The sequence below is a fragment of the Corvus cornix genome, chromosome 7 (assembly GCF_000738735.6).
Source record: "Corvus cornix cornix isolate S_Up_H32 chromosome 7, ASM73873v5, whole genome shotgun sequence".
In the NCBI taxonomy this organism is placed as follows: domain Eukaryota; kingdom Metazoa; phylum Chordata; class Aves; order Passeriformes; family Corvidae; genus Corvus; species Corvus cornix.
Genome location: NC_046337.1, coordinates 7,326,653 through 7,345,598, shown reverse-complemented (window position 1 = coordinate 7,345,598; position 18,946 = coordinate 7,326,653). Strand labels below are relative to the sequence as shown.

At 36.8% G+C, this 18,946-nt stretch overlaps 1 protein-coding gene across 2 annotated transcripts in view; it reads left to right on the top strand.

The window, feature by feature from the left end:
* The window catches only part of SLC35F5 (solute carrier family 35 member F5), a 30,232-nt gene extending 14,400 nt beyond the window's left edge, over positions 1-15,832 (top strand). For both annotated transcript variants that reach the window (XM_039555018.1, XM_010407120.4), the window contains exons 9-17: positions 508-589; positions 909-996; positions 1,553-1,617; positions 1,951-2,055; positions 2,526-2,685; positions 4,109-4,199; positions 6,470-6,624; positions 7,046-7,134; positions 8,066-15,832. In XM_039555018.1, the coding sequence (XP_039410952.1) occupies positions 508-589; positions 909-996; positions 1,553-1,617; positions 1,951-2,055; positions 2,526-2,685; positions 4,109-4,199; positions 6,470-6,624; positions 7,046-7,127 (828 nt within the window). In that variant the 3' untranslated portion in view covers positions 7,128-7,134; positions 8,066-15,832. The remainder of the gene's footprint in view (positions 1-507; positions 590-908; positions 997-1,552; positions 1,618-1,950; positions 2,056-2,525; positions 2,686-4,108; positions 4,200-6,469; positions 6,625-7,045; positions 7,135-8,065) is intronic.
* The last annotated feature ends 3,114 nt before the right edge of the window (positions 15,833-18,946 follow it).

Below are 18,946 nucleotides of genomic sequence, written 5' to 3'. Positions count from 1 at the left end.
CCATTTTATTCCTTTATGGAGGAATTAGGAAATATTTTTTAGGCATTGAATGTAAGAGATGCTTGTTTTGAACAGTGGAGATGAATGCTGGTTTTAAGTACTCTAAAAGACCTCATTAGGCTGACTATGTCACATGCATTACTGAAATTTCTTTGCAGCCCTTGTGCAGTTATCTTGAAGCACTCCAAAACAAGTTAAAAGTACCTTTAGTTACTACAGACTAGCTATTATAATGTCATTTTAATTCTTTTTAAGTTCTGAAGTATGTTATTTCGTTATTAAAGATGTATGTGGTTGGTTTGAGCCAGTTCTAAGTTTGCTGCTTTCTTTTAATGTTCCTGCCACTTTAATAGAAGTCTCTTGAAGCTAAAAATCTAGTTCTGATTTTATTATTTTGGTTAAATAATTTTTTCGCTTATTCTCAAAGTAGGATTTTATTGCACTGAGAAACTTAAGCTCTGTTGTTGGTACCCAAATATTAACAAAGATATTTTTCTTTTTCCCCAGTGGTTCTTGGCAAATTTCTCGTACCAGGAAGCTCTGTCAGATACCCAAGTTGCCATCGTTAATATCTTGTCATCAACCTCTGGTAAGTTTTATTTACACCACCAGGTGTGCATTATAAGGCTGTTTATAACATAAAAGTCTCTTGTTACAATGGATTTGTGTAACATTTTTACCTGGGGATTTGACCTAAAAGCATTGAATATGTGTGTTTAGAAAATTCATTTTGTATTTGCAGTGGTTTTTTAGGGTACCTTCACTGCTTTTTGTGTGTGTACTTCTCCAGTTACATCTGTATATTAAAGAAATATATTTGGAGCGTAATAGCTTTGAAGCTGTGTAATTTTCTGGGCAAACTACTGGCAAAACTTGATTGTATAAACTCTTCTGAATTTCTTTTGCAGGGCTTTTTACATTGATCTTAGCTGCAGTCTTTCCCAGTAACAGTGGAGATCGGTTTACCCTGTCCAAATTATTAGCTGTTATTTTAAGGTAAGATAATAGGAGCGAACATTTGGTCAAAAACTCCCTGGTACAGTGAGGGGACAACTGTACCTACTATACCTGTGGTATCAGGTATAAAAGGTGTCACCCTTTTAAAAATCCTTGTTTCACAGATGAATTGAGCAAGTGAATTAAGTTAAATGCTTTGTATCATGAACCATTGCCAAATATCATTCTCTTGCAGGAAATTAGAGTGATTTTGGTTGGAAATAGATGAACTTATTTTATTGTTGTTTAGTTGTGGTTTGTTTATTTTTGTGTAAATGGTGAAAAAAGAAGAGGTTTGATGTTGAGTGTTTTCAGCCTCTTTCATTAAATGCCTGGTGCATTGTTCTGGGAAGTTAAAAGTGGGATTGGTTGTTTCTGACTTGGGATCATGCCTTAGCAGTTGAGAACTCCTTTTGACTTTCCAGAAGTGGGTTTTGATTAACTAAAAATGCCTAAAGATAGAATTGTATATTTGTTTTTCTCTTTCTTTTATCTGTTTTTTGTAAAGAAATTCCTGAGTTCGAGTAACATTTTGCATTTCTTCTTTTTTTGCTAGCATTGGTGGTGTGGTACTTGTTAACCTTTCTGGATCTGAAAAATCTGCTGGAAAAGATACAATAGGTATTTGCTTATGGGCTTTAATCCTGAAATATGCAGTGATGAGTACCATCTTCTGACAGTACTAAGTAGTCATATAGCAAGCTCTATATCTCTTGCTCATGTAACATTTCACAATCTGGCTTTTTAGTTTCAACTTCTAAAACTTGCCATTTATGATAATTTTCCACCCTGTGCATATGTTGGGAAAGTATTTACGTTGTAGAGCTTTCTCCATTTTTCCATGTTTTTCATTTAGTAATGGATTCTGTAATCAACAGAGATTTAGGAGAGTTGATCCTTCTGTGTGTAACATGCTTGGCATATCTCAAGGGATTATTTTTTCCATTTTTCCAGGTTCCATTTGGTCTCTTGTAGGAGCAATGCTGTATGCTGTCTACATAGTCATGATAAAAAGGAAAGTAGATAGAGAAGATAAACTTGACATACCAATGTTCTTTGGTAAGACCAAAAGTAACTCCTTTGAAAGTTTTAATTCAATGTGTGATTAAGTGATCAGGCACTGAACTGTGTCTGAGTGGTAAAGGCGCTTAGAAAAGCCAAGGAAGTAGAGAAAGCCTCTTACTCCCATGGTTACGAGTCCTTCAGAGCCTGGTTTAGTGAATTATTTCTTGTTTAGTGCCTTAACAATGAGAGGTAACTTCCTGTGGGAAAGCAGACAGCCCCACTGACTTAGTGAGATTTCTGATTTTTATTTTCTTTTCAGTTTCAAAGCTGTAAATATCTGATGCAAATTTAGTTTGTGAATTTCAGGTTAAATTTCTTACATTTGTTTCCTTTCAAAGATTTAAAATACTGCTTCATGGCTGCTTTGCTATATGCATATTGTCAAAATAGCAGATTTTAGCTGAGATTTTGGTTATGTTGAAGAATATTTATTGTGATTTACTTAATACTGTTTTTATATTCAGGGTTTGTAGGACTGTTTAATCTGTTGCTGCTTTGGCCGGGGTTCTTCCTGCTTCACTATACTGGATTTGAAGCATTTGAGTTTCCCAATAAACTGATATGGATGTGCATTGTCATAAATGGCCTTATTGGAACAGTTTTGTCAGAGTTCCTCTGGCTGTGGTATGTACACCATACATTGAATATGTTTCACATGAATTATCTTACCTGTGTTCTCAGATCTTGAGATGTAAAATTGTCTATGTTAGGGTTCTTGCCCTTTTCTTTTTCTTTTTTTTTTTTCTGTCCACATGTGCAGTTTTAGCATCGTGTCGTAATGTCCTGTTAAGACAACAGCTGACTTTAAAAAGTAGCTGATGTGATCTTGTAGTAATTAAAATACTGTGTGCTGGGCTTATTCCAGAATTAACATTTGGGACAAAAAGACTTTGTGCTACAGAGTTGCAGTAGCAAAAGGAGAGCATGAATTTTGTTGTAACAGTTCTGTGACAATACTGCAATGAAAGATCAAGGTGGAGTAGATGGATTTCCACAAAAACCTCTTGGTTTTGTTTGGTGCTATGGATTTTGGTTGTTTTTTCAAGTTGAAAGTTATGTATGAAATTTAATAATGAGATTTTTTGTTTATTGTCAAACTTTTACACCAGTCCTGGGTATACATGCATTGCGGCATATGTTGCTTTGCAATTGAACTTTTGTGTTGATAGAATATTTTTGTGATGTTAATGCCATCCTGTATCAGTATCAGTGTCAGGTTAAGTGTAGTTTTAACATAGGCAAAATAACAAGCAAACCAACCCCCCAAACCTCAAACATTGTCTCTTGTCCCAAAATCAAGTACTAGCGTAGGGTTAAGTACATGGATGTGCAGAGACTTTTTTACAGGATATTTGTTTAATTAACTCAGAATGATATTCCAGTCAATTTAAGAGCTAGTTTTACTTCCAGTTCCTTTTCTATAGTTTTGCACTGGGACTGATTCAGAGTTTGTGCTGATACCATCCAGTGTGCCACTAGTGTAGTCTTCTTTACTTTTTTTGGTAGTAAATAATGTCATTTAACCTACTTGTTTACTCCACCCAACCACATATTACTGACTAAATAATGGATGGATAGACGTGACTCTTCATTTTTTTTTAACATGCTGATAAATTTTTATTGGATTCTGTACCATTTGGTCATTTGCAGTTCTCTGTGGACAGGTTGGTTGTAATTCAGAAGCACTCTCTTATGCTATAGAGAATCATGGTACGGAAGCAAAATGCAGGTTTTTCTAGATGAAGTTACTACATGTGAAATAGGGAAATTTCCATCATCTCAAAAGATTGGGATGGGAATTAAGCCTCAGCCCAGAAGACATCAGTTGCCTAGTTAAGAATTTTATGCACTTTTGTAGATTTATAATGGAGTGTGATGGTTTGAGTTAGTTTTTGGTTATTTAACAGTAGCTAACAGTTCATCAAATGTCTTCCTCATTTGATGTATTACTTAGGTTGTCTTTTAACTTCTAAGTAAAACCTCATTATTATAATTATTATTTATTGTCATTAAATTGTATAACTGTTATTATTTTATTGTCTTTTAGGGGCTGCTTTCTTACCTCATCACTGATAGGCACACTTGCCCTAAGCCTTACAATACCTCTGTCCATAATAGCTGACATGTGCATGCAGAAGGTAAGGTACTACTAAATTTTGATCATTGTTTACAGAATTTCTTCTAATTAAATTCTTTTAGGCTTGTACTTGTTTATTTGGTGCAAGAAATCAGTCAAGTCTTGCGCTTGGAATGTTTCCAGACAAAAAGAAGCTTTGCTGTTCAATGTTTTCACAAGCAAAGTGTAAATTGTGATGAGTACCTTGAGACTTCTGAAATTTTGTGCATGTAAAAATGGGGTAAAAAAACCCCAAACACAGCTTGTATTTTGCTTTTACTTCATGTCAGTGTGGATTTTGGAAAATAAGTCAGAAAAATAAAAGGATAAAGAAAGGCAAAGTCAAAAAGAGTCAGACCCTGAATAAATACTTTCGTAATGAACATGTGACATACGGTATGTTTTGTGTTAGTACTACCTGCATATTACAGCAGGGAAACAGAGCAAATACTGAAGTGATTCCAACAATAGTAAAACATTTGTTGGTAAGATAATTGTATTTGTGTGGCTCTTAAAGCATCTGCAATGCACACTTGAGAGATAAATTGTAATGGGGTGGTAAATAACCCATGATAGCTATAAAGGATTCAAGGAATAAAATATCTGTAGACTCCTCCCCCAAAATTCACTTTCATGAGCTCGAATAGATTTATGAGTGAGTTAATGCTGGTAGAAAAAATAAGAATTTCGTATGTAGGTTTGTGTGTTAGTACTCATTTTAGATATACACAGGTGTGGGTGCATGTGCAAATACATTGGTAGAGATGTGTATATACATATAGTTACATATATCAATATATGAAAATTTTAGGTTGTCTTCTGAAGTGATTCATCTAAACTTTCTTCTGGGATACATTGAAAAATGGAGTATGTTTTTCTAATTCCCAGTAAACAGCTTAATCTTTAGGCTGTTTATTCTGAATAAACAGAGTCCAGATCTTGTAGAATTAATTTTTATTCATGTACTAATGCAATATGGAGGCATTTCAAATAGCAGAAACATCTCCAAAGCTCTCTTGGATGACTTTCAGCTGCTGTTGGTAACAAAAGGGCAAATTACCTTTGTAACTCCTGGTGTTGGAAGTAAATCCTTTCTGTCTTTTATTTTGGAAAATAAATTACTAGTATTAGAAAAACAAGTGAGGGACCCTGATTAAAGGCAAACTGCTGTAGACTTTGAGGGTTTTTGCACAAGTGTGTTTGTACAAGTCTGTCTCTGCCATACAGACATCAGAATATCCTAAGCCAAGCCCTGTGCTCACGGAAGTCTCAGGTGTCCACATCTCACATGACCTGATAGAAATTTAAGCTTCCAGCTTCAGGCTGCTCTGTTAATGCCTCCGGCCAGCCTTGTTTTTAGTTAAACCTGCACAAGAGTTCCACTGGCATGGCTAATAATCATGGAATCATAGAGCTTGAAGGGACCCATCAGGATCACCCAGTCCAACTCCTGGTCCTGCATGGGACACCCCAAGGATCACACCATGTAATGTAAAGATTAAAATATCAATACATGCAGCCTACATATGACTGTTAAATGGCATGGTAGTTATACAGTATTCATAATCACTAGCTTTCTGAGTATTTACTTTTCTGTAATTTTCTAACATAAATCTGAATCTTAGGAGATTACAACCAGGTTTCTAACAACTAATTAAATATTCCTTTTGGCAACTTACATGTTCTGAATTTAATTTGAAAATAGGCTTAAATAGGCTCACAGGGTTTAACAATTGCAGTTTATGAGATCTTTGAGGAGGGTCATCAGCGCCAGGTACCAAAGCTGAATCTGTTTTCTCCAAAATCTTCAGTTTTGGATCTTTTCTCCATTCAGGGGGCCATGCCCATAGCTCATAGCTCTGTTGTCCTGAAAGGCAGGTCCCAGGCTCTTCCTGTCCTTGTGCCCTTGGTTTGGAGTTACAGAACCATGGAGTGGTTTGGGTTGTAAGGGACTTTAAAGATCATGTCTTTCCAACCCGTGGAATGTGTAGGAGGCTTTCTCCTTGGCACCAGAGACAGAGCTAAAAACCTAAAACTGAGACTGTTTGGAAATGGTAGTCTTATTCAGCTCCCAGTGCAAACAGAATGTTCCATTGTAAAGAATGGATCAGTGGGAACAGGTTATGCAGTTCTTCAAAGAAGTAATAGCAATAGAATTGGTACCAAATAACTCACACTGTTTAAAATAACTCAAACTGCATCTCAAACTTACAATAATAATCATTCCAAATATACAGCATGTCAATTCTTTTTTAAGCTATTGAGTGAATGATGTTTGTGTTTCAATTCCAGGTGCAGTTTTCCTGGTTATTTTTTGCAGGAGCAGTACCTGTATTTTTTTCATTTTTCATTGCAACTCTCTTGTGTCACTATAACAACTGGGATCCAGTGATGGTGGGAATCAGAAGAATTTTTGCCTTTATTTGTAGAAAACATCGAATTCAGAGGTAGGACAATGACAAGCTATAATCCTGTCTCTTCTTTAGCTTTTCCACAATATTCATACTCTGTTTATTTTCACCTGATTTTATATTCAGGTGTATTAATTTCTTAATAGTTGTAGTTGCCAATCCGTTTATTAACCTATGTAATGCTCAGAAAATGGAAAGATGTGAAGTCTGTTTACCTTTTAAAAGAAGTTTCCTAGTGGTTGTCACAGCTTTTTCCCTTAATGCATCTGTGATAATTTCTGTACCCAGCACATGCAGTGAGAATTGTGCAAACTTGAGTACACTTAATAGACTTAAGGAGTCTTTGCATGTTTTTGATGGCTAAAGTTCAAACAGCTGCATACTTGGTACTTCTGTTGGATTCATAACAACCAATTTAATATTACTGTATGACTTAAATAACTGTGTTTCTTTCAAGAATGCCAGAAGAAAGCGAGCAGTGTGAAAGCCTCATCCCTATGCACAGTGTTTCACAGGATGGAGACAGCTGCTGTTCATAGACAAAAGGTAAACCTTTAATAAACCTCAAACAATGCACAGAAAGGTGAGGATTGGTTTTCATGGTGGCATTTGTGTTATGCAAGGACAAGTTTTTCAAGAGCATGCCATCGGTCTTGTTCTGTATCTATGGACAGAGTTTTAAAGTGTGTCTTCAAAGTTATTGCTACTACTTGTTGCCAAGCATTATTCTCACAGTTCTTGGTCAATGGTTTTGAAATGGAGTTTTTTACTAAAGAGTATTACAAAGTTCATCCAAAACTGGATGTGAGTCAATAAGCCAGAAGAGGTATTCAGCTTCTTGGCATGGATGATGTGCTTGGAAAACATCTGAGGTAATTACTTCAGTCTTTAATGCTGTTGGGGTCTCAGTCTGGGCTACTGCAGCTCATGAAAAACACCAACCATTTAAGGACATTTAGAGAACATCACCAGACTTTATCATTACGGGTCCCAAAAGTGGAAAGGAGCCCTTGTGTTTGTGGTTGACAAGAATTAGGTTGTTAAATTCTATTAAATATTAGGCTAAATATTTCTCATGATAAGCATAGGGAAAGTAGACTAGAATAGCTAAAGAGTTTGCAAAATATCCCTCCTTAAGAGGAGGTTAAACAAATCTCTAAAAGGAACATTACATGGTTTGTCAGTACTGGCTTGGAGCATTAAAACAAACAAAGTTTAGGACTCTCTTAGCCCTGTGCTTCAGAGCTTTGGTTTTCAATAATGTATGCAGAATTACTTGAAAGGCATGTTTTTATTTTCCAATGTTGCTTAAATCTAATAATGAAATTAAAAATATTCTAACCAGAGCAGTAATTGTGATGTCTTAAGACATGGAGTTATTTCCTTTGTTAGTAAGATGGAAACAAATACTTATGGTAATTCCTCTTTTGTAATCCTGAATTTTGTACCCCTGATAATTTTTTTTTCTTCTTCTTAGTTTAAAAATGGAATGATGCCCAGCGAAGAGACAATCTTCAGGAAAAGTCCCTAAGGAATCATGTTTCAGTGCCTATTCTGAATTTGTAGTAAAAATAAGACGTTTCAGTTCTTTTGAAACTCTAAACTTTTTCTTGCTTTCATCTGATTTTATAAATGAACAGATTTACTACATGCCTGTCACCATAGGGAGTCTTAGTCCATCTGAGCAACCAACCTGCCTTATAACACTTGAGCTGGTGACATTACTTAAGAAAATCAAGAAAGCAAATGCTGTTAAGTGATTTCTTTCTTTTTTTAAGTCACAATTTTGTTAAATGCTGGACAATATTATTTTTAAAAGATACTTTTAAGTGAGTTATGTAAATAAGTTTGCAGGTCATCGAGTCTTACAGGCTTTCAGATGAAAAGCTAAATAGATATGTTACCTGTAGTAGGTACAAATTAAATTTTTTATGTTGTATAAATGATTTGCGTATTAATAGATGAAAATAGAAAAATAATTTATTAAGTGCATTCTTATAATTACTGAGGAAGGATCTTTGTATGGTCCTGGAACACTACGTATATAATGTCTTAGGCCATTTTGAGTAGCCTTGTAATGGCAATGGGTGCTGATGTTTAAAAATCAAAAAAATTTCCCAACAATCAGGAATCCTTAACATTTCAGTGAATGATAAAATATTTCTAATTACAATACATTTGGGTATACATTCTTACACATGTTTTAAAACAGATTGGTTCTTTAACCCATTCTCAATCCCAGTTATCTTTCAGACATGAACATTTTCAGGTGTAGCTGCCACGTTGTGAAAGAGATAAATTGGTTATGAAAGTTTTCAGTCAATGGGTTGGCACTACAGTAATCTGCTAAGCAATCTGAAAAGGAAAGGTGTTTGCATTGATTTTTCTTTCCCCCCAGCTGTATTAATAAATTTGTTCTAAAACTGGTAATTATCTTCCTTCCACTGCAGTGTTTCTATCCTTTTGAATCTGGAGAAGCTATTATAATTATATTCAGGAATATTTGAAATTAGTCAATGCCATTTTTCAGCTCCTGGCCTATAAGACACTTAGATCAAAGTTAATTTTGGCTTTTGATGGATTTTATTTTTTTGTAATGAATGTAAGGTGGATTTTTAGCCAGGAGTATTTTCTTCCACATAACAAGGTTATTAATAATGTAGGGTATTTCTACTGTCCCTCCACACAAATACAGAAGGATGACATAGCAGAAATGCCTGTTCATATTTTGGCACTCCGTAATGATCCTTCCGTAAGAAATTTTGGTCTTTTGGTGGTAAAACCATTATTTAAAGGGAATGCAGGAAAGCAACATGCTTAACTCTGCATTTATAGAAGAATTTGAGCCAGCAGCTGGAATTTAACATAAGAACTGTGTGTAGAGAAGGAAGACAAAATGAACCTGGGGCTATTCTGTTCAAATATTTATCAAACCTTTCCTTCCTGTTTTTAATACTGGATTGCACTACAAACTTTGGTGATCTGAGGCATCTCTTCAAGATGAGATAGTAAATCCTTCTTGGACGCTAAAATAGGAATTAAAAAAAAACCCCAAACCAACCACAACGAAATCACAAACCCAAAAGAGACAAGAAAGTCGATTAAATTTCACAGTTAAATTTTCAAACCCCACAAGTCAAGGGGTTGAAAATGCAGTATGTTGAACTAAATTTTACTTTAGTAGAATTTTCAGGCATTTTTTGATCAGTGGAGTTTCCTTAGGTTTTGGATTTGTCCTTCAAAATGATGACAAATTTAGGGGATGTTTGCATCAACTTTTTTTCAAGAAGTATTGTACTGCCTACTCAAAATAAAAAGATAATGTCTCTCTTCAGTTAATGAAAAGTTTCAGCGATCCTGCTGAATATTTCATACCAGGCATTAACTCCAAATTTGAATCAGCTGGGACTTGTGGCATCAGTGAATTAAGCCTGGGAAGACTGAGTCTGCTTTCAGATGGGCAGTGACTGTATTTGTAGCAAAATTTTCTATTACTGTTATTTGAAATTGGTCATGCAAATATGATTGGATCTGTGATGTTGAACAGGCAGTTGCCATTTATATTTGCCCTTGTGCTTGTGGGTTAAAATCAAAGATCATCATAGCCTCCCATGTATATGACTGTTAATTTGCACTACTCATTAGTTTGAGAGGTTAATAAGAGAATATTCTTCTGCCTCTGACCCCAGGAATGTTGAAGAACGTTCAGTAAACTCAAAGTCATGCCTTTCCAAATGTTTTTGTTTTTAACAAAATGTGTTAATTTTTTTGAAAATAAGATACGAAATATTTTTATCTCGTGGCACTAGGTAGCTTAAGCTGTGTTTTTGCATTAAATTACAGTTCTTTGTATAGTAAGAACAAAACAAACTCTCCTTCCTGAAAGGATTTTTAAACAGTGGTGCCCCTGTAGTTACAAGAAACATGTTACACTTTTAATTACAGAAGCTATGACATACGACATTGTTCCTGCATTTAATAGAATGTGATGGAGTTTTTTCTACAAAACCTTGTGATTTTTAGTACAATGATATTTTATAAATATAATGTCTGATTTGAAATGTAAATTGCATAGCTCTCTAATGGGTGCTTGGTAAATGCACAAGAGATTTAGCTTTGATTCTCAGGTACCTCTAATGCAATGGAGACATGCTGGGTTTTTCTTCCCGTGACACAACTGGAATGTGAAGGAGCTCTCTCATGAATGCTTTACCTCTGTGTGGTAGTGTAAATTGTCATTGCTCTTACTGTTTTGATTTGGGAATGTCTTTATTCTGACTTACTTCTTGTAGGAACCACATATGCTTTAGAAAAATAATGTCGAGCATTTCTTTGATTGTCATTAGATGGTTAAGAAACAGTGATTTCCCAGGCCTACAAGGTGGGAAATGAATACTATGTGTTGCTTTGTCAAACAGTTGAACTAATTCCTGTAATCCTTTGAGACAACCATCAATTTCTTCTGTGTGTGCAATTGAGCTTTTGGGGCTGTTTGGTTTTTGTATATGAAGGAAATTATGATAATTTGCCAAAAGCTACAGAGCATGCCTTTGCTTTTAGGGTTTTGGTGAGTCTCCTGTAGTTTGATAAGCAGTGTGCTGCACTTCAGAACAAAGGCAGAAAAGGATTTCAGTTTTTCTGGCCACTTTGTGTTGGGTTTCAGTCATGCTGAAAATGTGTTCACTACAAGGGACTGCTGCAGATGTAATGCTGCTTCAGCAAGGGATGGAAATATCACATCTGTAACAGAGTCTGGGGCACATGAGTGCTCCTGAAGGCGCTGAGTGCCTGCTGTTTGGCTTTCCCAGTGTCCACTGCATCCTGCTCCTTGGCTTCTGGCCTGTGGGAATCCCTGTGAGGGGGTAGGGGCTGTAGGACAGGACTGGTCTGGCTGGCCATGGAGTTGGGCTGCAGGGATTGCACACCAACTCAGAAGCTGGAGGCTGAGGCACTGCCCGGGTGTCCCCGTGGAATGGCAGATGCTGAGGTATTTTGTGGAAATGGGGTGTTAAGCAGGGTGGTTGTTCAAGCTGGGGAGCTGCAGGTGATACTTGGTCTATTCGTGGCAGACCTCCTTGGAATGTACTAATGAAAATAGGAGAGCCTGCAAATTGCTTTTCTTGGTGTGTGCTGCTGTCATTGTCATTCCTGTCACAATACTCGTGCCTAGGTACTTTTATTCACAGCTGTGATGGCTTTAAATAAGGTGGCAAAATGATTTCTTTGTAATTCTTGGTTCCATTTCTCTTAGTGTTGAATGTTGTCATTCCTATTCCCTACTAAAAGATCCTCCTGTCTTCAGGAAATGATGTTACTGAGCTGAATGAAGCTATCAGAGGACAGGGAAAACCAGTTAAATTTTGGAGATAGGCTGAGTTTATGGACACACTTTAGATTTCATATGGAAATAGGCCTTGGAAAGGCAGAGTGTAAATGAAGTGAAGAACTGGCATGCTCAAAAATCAAGAAACAAACTGATGTTAATATCACAATGGTGAGTTATATGGCTAACTGTAGGATGGTCCTTTGAATCAGTTTTCTTTATTTGGGGTAAGTTTTGAGTTAGTTACCATTTCCGTTATGGCTGTCACATGTAGTGCCTGCAATTTAATAGTTACAACTCCAGTAGCATTTTGGTGTTCATTCATAAACTGTTAGGCCTTTTTTTTCCCCTATCTAATCCATGATTTCATTAATGTTGTATTTTGTGTTACATGATCATTGCAGGGCATGATTTCTCAGGGAAATATGGATGATACCATATGTTGTGAGAGGTGATAACTAATTCCTGCTTTTAAAATCCCTACAAACATTTCCAGGTTTCACTCAAACATTTCACATCATGTAACTCCCATGTTGAATTTCCTTAGGCTTATCAGGTAAATCATGATGAGAATGTTAAGAGCATTTAAAGATGTCAATAAAATATACTCTGCCCAACTCTTTGTTACTTTCTGGGGAAGTATCCATTCTAAGCTGTTGCTGAAATGTGTGTGATTTTCTACTTTATTATCCTCTGTGCCATAGAAATGAATAGTTACTCTGCTGATTTTGAAGCTGCACTTCTGGCATGACAGTGACATTAACTTTCAGGGTTGGGCAGTGCTGTAATAATACATAATCTAATTCTGGGGTATATCAGGATAAATCTCTAACATAAATATATTCATTTGTATCATTAAATTTTTACAAAGTCTGTTCACTTTGGGGATTTTTTGTTTGTTTTTCCTGTAAAGTTACTTTGGCTAGACTGGGATTTGATCCAAAGCCCATGAAAGTCATAGACAGCATTAATAAAGTAAAATTTTATTGAAAGGAACTCTGAAGTCAGGTTGACCTTTATGCCTTTGCAGTATTTCTGTCTGCAGCATGTATCTGGAGTGGTTTGCTTTAAGACCTCAGTAATATAAGTGGAGGGATTTTAGTGCTGGTAAAAATGGTAAACACTGCTGTTACTGGTCACAAAAGATATTTCCACATATCCAGTATGCAGCTTAATTATTTAGAAGGTGAATTTGTCTTGCTACATGACTTTTGTTTAAAATCAGCAGCATGAGAAATATTAACCCCTGCACTTTGCTGTGTACTTTTTTGTCTGTAGTGAGAATATGTGATCATAGTCATCAGCCTTGAGCATCAGCTTCCTCTTGGTGATTTCTGCTTTGACATTTCCATTTCCATGCCCTGTTGCATTCATTGCAAAGTGAATTTCCTCTCTAGGTAAAGCCAGTGTAATTGTATTTTGACTGCCCTAGTCCTCTGTGGTGTTAGAAATCTGACATAAGACATAAATCTGACATGTAATGTGACTACTTAGAGATCTGTGTTCTTACTCTTGTCATTAGTATTAGTAGGTAACCAAACCTTTTCTGGACATGCCTATCATGATGTGGAATGCATCCAGAATTCCATCTGGCTTTCACTTCCTACTTTTAAAAAGCATTAAGAGCTTTTCTCTGAGGATTTTTGTAGAAAGCAGCTGTTCAGTTCTACAAGTTCAGAGTCCTTTAACTGCATCTCAGTTTATGAAGTTGCATCCAATGTTCCCTTTCTTTTATTAATGAACTTCTGAAGGTTTTTTCAGGGAAGGTGCACAAATTTTCTTTATGTTTCACAGGAGAAATATGACAGGATACTGAAATGGCCTCAAATAATAATTCAGGGCCATTTCTATAGTTCTTCAGATATGTTCCTGATTTTTTTCCCACTTTTTTTTTTTAAGAAACCCAACCAAATAAAACCAATCAAACTCCACACTTATCAAGCTGAGGGGGATTAGCCATTTAGCACAGAACTAATTTTATAATATGCAAATGACTGTATTTTATCAATGATATCAGTCAATATATTACTGATGTTGCCAGTCCACAAGTCTTCCTTGTCTGTGTTACATGTGGTACTTCTACCTAAATCTGACCACTTGCATGCCAATTAAGGTAGTTCCACTGCCAGAATGACTAATTTCTAAAATATTTTAGGATCTACTTTTTCCTCTATGTAGGGTAACAGCAGGGCTTTCCAACCAACCAGTGTCACTTTCCTATTGGAGAAGAAAAAAAAATGTAAAAAACTTTAAAACAGAAATCCTAATTGAAAATCAAGACTATTAGTAGGAAGGTAGGAAGCATATGCTGTAAAATCATTGGGGTAATTTCTTACGTAGCCCAATTCCACATAGGAAGTGCTTGGGCAGTAGTTTATTGGATTGATCTCTGGTTGATCTTGATGTAATATAGAAAGTAGGTATTTTAAATAATCATTTCATATTGAAGCTGAAGGCTTAAATTAAGCCCTGTGATTGTTAAAAAAAAAAATCGTGGAAAAAAATTATATTTGGAGACTTAGGAAGGGTTTTTTTTTTTTTGTTTGAAGTTTGTGTTTTTTAAAACAAAAGTCCATCCAATGCAGTTACAAAGGAATGCTCTGTTAGTTGGCACTCATGAGAGGCTGTTTACACAAGGCTGCATGGAGACCACAACCAGGTGTTGGAGCTGACATTACCTGAATGGAATTAGAGAAATGTACTAGGTATGAGCTACAGCTTCAGCATTGTAGAGCTGAAGGGGTGTTTGTAATGATTTAAAATCTGTGTGAGATCTCTTTGGAATAGATATTAGTGAAACAAAATTGTTTATGAAACCTTGATTGATGAAAGTCCTGAAACTTGACTGTGTTAAAAGATGCACAAAGCCAGTCATAGTTTTGATGGTTGTTTTGGCACTGCATTTTATACCAACTTTCAGGGAATTCTCAGTTACACTTTTAAAGTGGAAGCTGCTTTAACTGAAGAGCTTTCACCTGAAGAAAACTTGGTTTCCCCTGAAGTCTGTACACTTTGCTGATAATTCAGATGTTCTGGGAGCATAGCAAGTTCCAGATATGTATCCTCTATGAAACATCTTTATGAATCATCTTTTAACCATTTTCTTTAGTGAAAGCAAAACGTGAATTGCTGATTTGTATTGCGTTTGCAGTTGAAAGCCTGATTCCAGAGTGTGTTAAACCTTGATCTATTTTTGATAAAAAAGAAATGTAGCATTTAAATCTGATTTCCATTTAATGGCAAGGATATTCATGCAGAGAAAAACATATATCAGGGTTTGATGCAGTGATTTTTAAGCCAAGAAAACAGCAGGATGGCAGTGGTAAATCTGGAAAGAAGATGCGTATCTCTTCAGAAACTCTGGTTTCCTCCTGCCCTCTTTATACCAAATTGTGTCTCCATTATTCCAGGATAATACAGGTGAAGCAAGGACCAGAACTTCTACCCTTTGTTCTTTAAAAGTGAACACTGGCTTTTGTCTGAGGTGTCTTTGTCCTGTCACTTCATTTTCTGATGTGAGGTCAGTTAAATAAAAAATATAGAATAAGTATTTTTAATTAAAATCAGATTTAAGCTATTAATTATTTTGAAAATCTCTATATTAATAGAGATCTAATGAATGGAAATTGAAGTCCTATATTGCAAATACTGAACAGTGCTTATATATTTTTAACAAAACCAGTATATATATGAAGATTTGAAATATGCATGAAGGTGAAAATTGGAAGATTGTTTTTATGTTAAAAGGTTTATAAATTGAAATTCTTAATATCCAGTACCAAAACCCTATAAAAGGGCTAATGAAAAGAAAATGTAATGTATTCTGATTAACAGCCTGTATAATACAATCAATGGGTGTGATGTTTTTGTTCTGTATTATATTTATTATATGTAAGTAAACAATAAAGATTATAAATCTTATTTTCTTAACAGGAATTGGTATTTGGTTGGGGTTACTGCCCAAGGTGTTTTATATCATCAGTTAAGAAAAAATGGTGACTAGGGGTGGGCTTAAAGTGAGTTTTGGGGTGTCATTTTGTCTCATTTTGCCTAAGCCAGAATGTGGAAGGTAATAATTTGGTGTCAGCTTGGTCTGCGTGCCGGTTTTGGCTGGGGCAGGGCTAATTTTCTTCCCCGTGTCTGGTAGGGGGCTGTGGTTTGGGTCTGTGCTAAGCACGGATGATAACACAGAGATGTTTCTGCTACTGCTGAGCGAGGCTTGCACACAGCCAAGGCCTTTCTGCTTTTCCTCGCCCCTCTGGGGAGGAGTTTGGGCTACACGGGAGGGTGGGAGGAGACCCCGCCGGGATGGGTGACCCGGGCTGAGCACGGGGTTATTCCAGACCGCAGGACATCGTGCTCACTACTTAAAGTGGGAGCAAGAAGGAGGAAGAGGGGGACATTTGGAGTGATGGTGTTTGTCCTGCCAAGTCACCACTACCTGTGATGGGGTCCTGCTCTCCTGGGGATGGCTGAACACCTGCCCAGCCGTGGGAAGCAGGGAGATCATTCCTTGGTTTGCTTTGCTTGCGTGCACACTTTGAACTGTTGAACTGCCTTTGTCTCAGCCCATGAGGCTTCCTGCTTTTACCCTTTCCATTCCGTCCCCGATCCCACTGCTGGGGCAGGAACGAGCGGCTGTGTGGGGCTGGCTGCTGGCTGGGGTCAAACCATCACAGTCGGGTCATTTAAGCAGTCAAGCACCGATTTTTGATCTCTTTTTGCGAGCGCCTGAATGGCAGAGTGTGCACAGGTCTGTGAGCAGCAGGGGGAGCTCCGGCCGTGCCCGTCCCGCGGCTCCGGCTGAGCAATTAATGTATAAACAGTGAAAAGACAATTAATTTACCTGTTTATCGTCCCTGATTCCCGCAGTTAACCAGGGCTAGACATTGACCTTTCTTCTTGCAGCTGAACTTTCAGCGTCTTTAATAATTAAAACCTCGGGGATGATAGGCATTTACCTAAATACGTAATAAAAAAAAAGAGGAAAAAAAATTTCCACCTTAGGCTTTTCTGAGTTTGCTGGATTACCTACAGCTGAATTATTTTTTGCCAAATTCATAAATAGTACTGCTATAGGAAGAAGCAGCTTTTTACACTAAAACAAGGGGATACTTGCTTTGGCACTAACTAATTAAAAAGAAGTTCATCTCATATTCCCTGACAAGCAACAGGAATTCTGGAGCTCAAATTAAGAATTTGAAGCAACTTGGCTTGAAAAGTTTCTATATACTTTCAAAGGCAAGTTGGCAACAAGAATCCTGTTCCTTTTTCTAGTGTCCTAACTGATGGCTAGAATCCCAGTCATTGTGTGATTTCTCCCTTTTAAGTCAGAGAGAGAAAGTAAAATGTGGAATAATTTTTGGCAGGTTCTGCCATTAAAACATAAAATCGCTTTCTTAGGCTCTGTCAGCACCTGATGAGTTGTGCTGAGAGGACAGCTGGCTGCATAAATGGCTGGGGCAGGTGGTGACAGAACCACAGGAAGCAGATTTTGCAGTGGAGGCTTTGATAGAGATGTGTGGAGGCCCAGAATGAGCTACTGGAGAAACAACTGAGGTAAGAACTTATTTTATGGTTTGTTTTTTTTTTGTTGTTGTTGTTTTGTGGGTATTTGTTAGTTTGTTTTTCCTTATCCACACTGTGAATCGATGTATTGTTATTCTGTTAGGCTATTAAGATCTAAACTCTCCTCTGTGATATCCTGACACCTGGTACTTTTCTGTATACAAAGGGATCAGTCAGTGCAGGCTCTCTAGATTGCTTTCAGTCTTTCGGATGTAATTTGTTGACACATTATCTTGTTCTACTCTGTATGCTCTTCAGTTTTAGGAGACGCATTTCGTACATGAAACTGCCACTTGCCAGAAGCTCAGTGTCACTTGCTGCAAGGTGAGGTTTAAAGCTTCTGAGAAGGATGATTTAAACCCCATTTTCAAACTTCTTTTCCTATCAACACTATGTATGTGGGAGACATTCTTGGATTTTATTTATGTCTGCAACCCAAGAATATTCCACTTATATTGATTTTAAAAAACTTGCACAAAATTTAAGATTTCCGAAGAAACAATAGTTTACTGCCTCAATGTGAACTCTTCTTCCTCTTTTCCCCTCACTTCCCCCTCATCTTGCCCCCAGCCACTATTTCAAGATCGTGAAACAAAAGCCAGTTCTAGTTTGTGGCTTTGCAAGCTTTCAGGACTTTTTTTTGGTAGTGTTACCTAATGTGTTATAATTTGCTGTGAGATGAGAATCTTCATATCATAAAGATTCCTTTAATTATCTAAATAGGCTTTTCTTTGTGGGAATCTTCCAGTGTTGGGGCATTTACTAGGCTTCTTTGATTTAACTACTGGGATCCTGCTGCTAATGATGATAGAAAACTCATGATTACACTGCGAGTGTGCATTTACACAATGCAAGAGAAGCTCCATAAACATAAAGGAACATTCTGTCTATCTGTAATAGTGTTCCCATTAAGAGAGAAGCTCATCTGCCAGTATGATTTTCTTTTTATCCCTTTGGAAGAAAAAAAAAAAATTGAAAAGTTAAGTTTTAAGCAGATGGCTTTTGTGGCTGTGGTGTTGCAGGAAAGCAAGAAGTGATGCCCTATGAGAGGTTTCTGGCCATGGACATGTGGTGATCTCAGACCAAAGGGAGATAAAGAGGAAATCCGATGCAAGGGCCGTGATGAATGGAGCTGGGTCTCATGCACACCTCTCCCCACGTCCTCCTTGCCTTTTTATGTGTTTCCTTCCTCACAAAGGAATGTACAGAAGACACTTTTCACTAATTGAGAGGATGTCATTAGTTCATAGTGTAAATATTTAAAAATATTATGGATATGTGTTAGTAATTTAACACATGTGTTTTGTGAAAAACACATTTTGGCAAAAGTGCTGCAACTGACTTCTACCTCCCCTTTCACTGTTAGGTAAAAGCTGATACAGCTCCATCTGTCACTCTTTTGCATGTGATGTTTTTCCCAGTGCTTAAAAATGGAGTTGGATTCATTACTCTTCCTACAGGAATGTG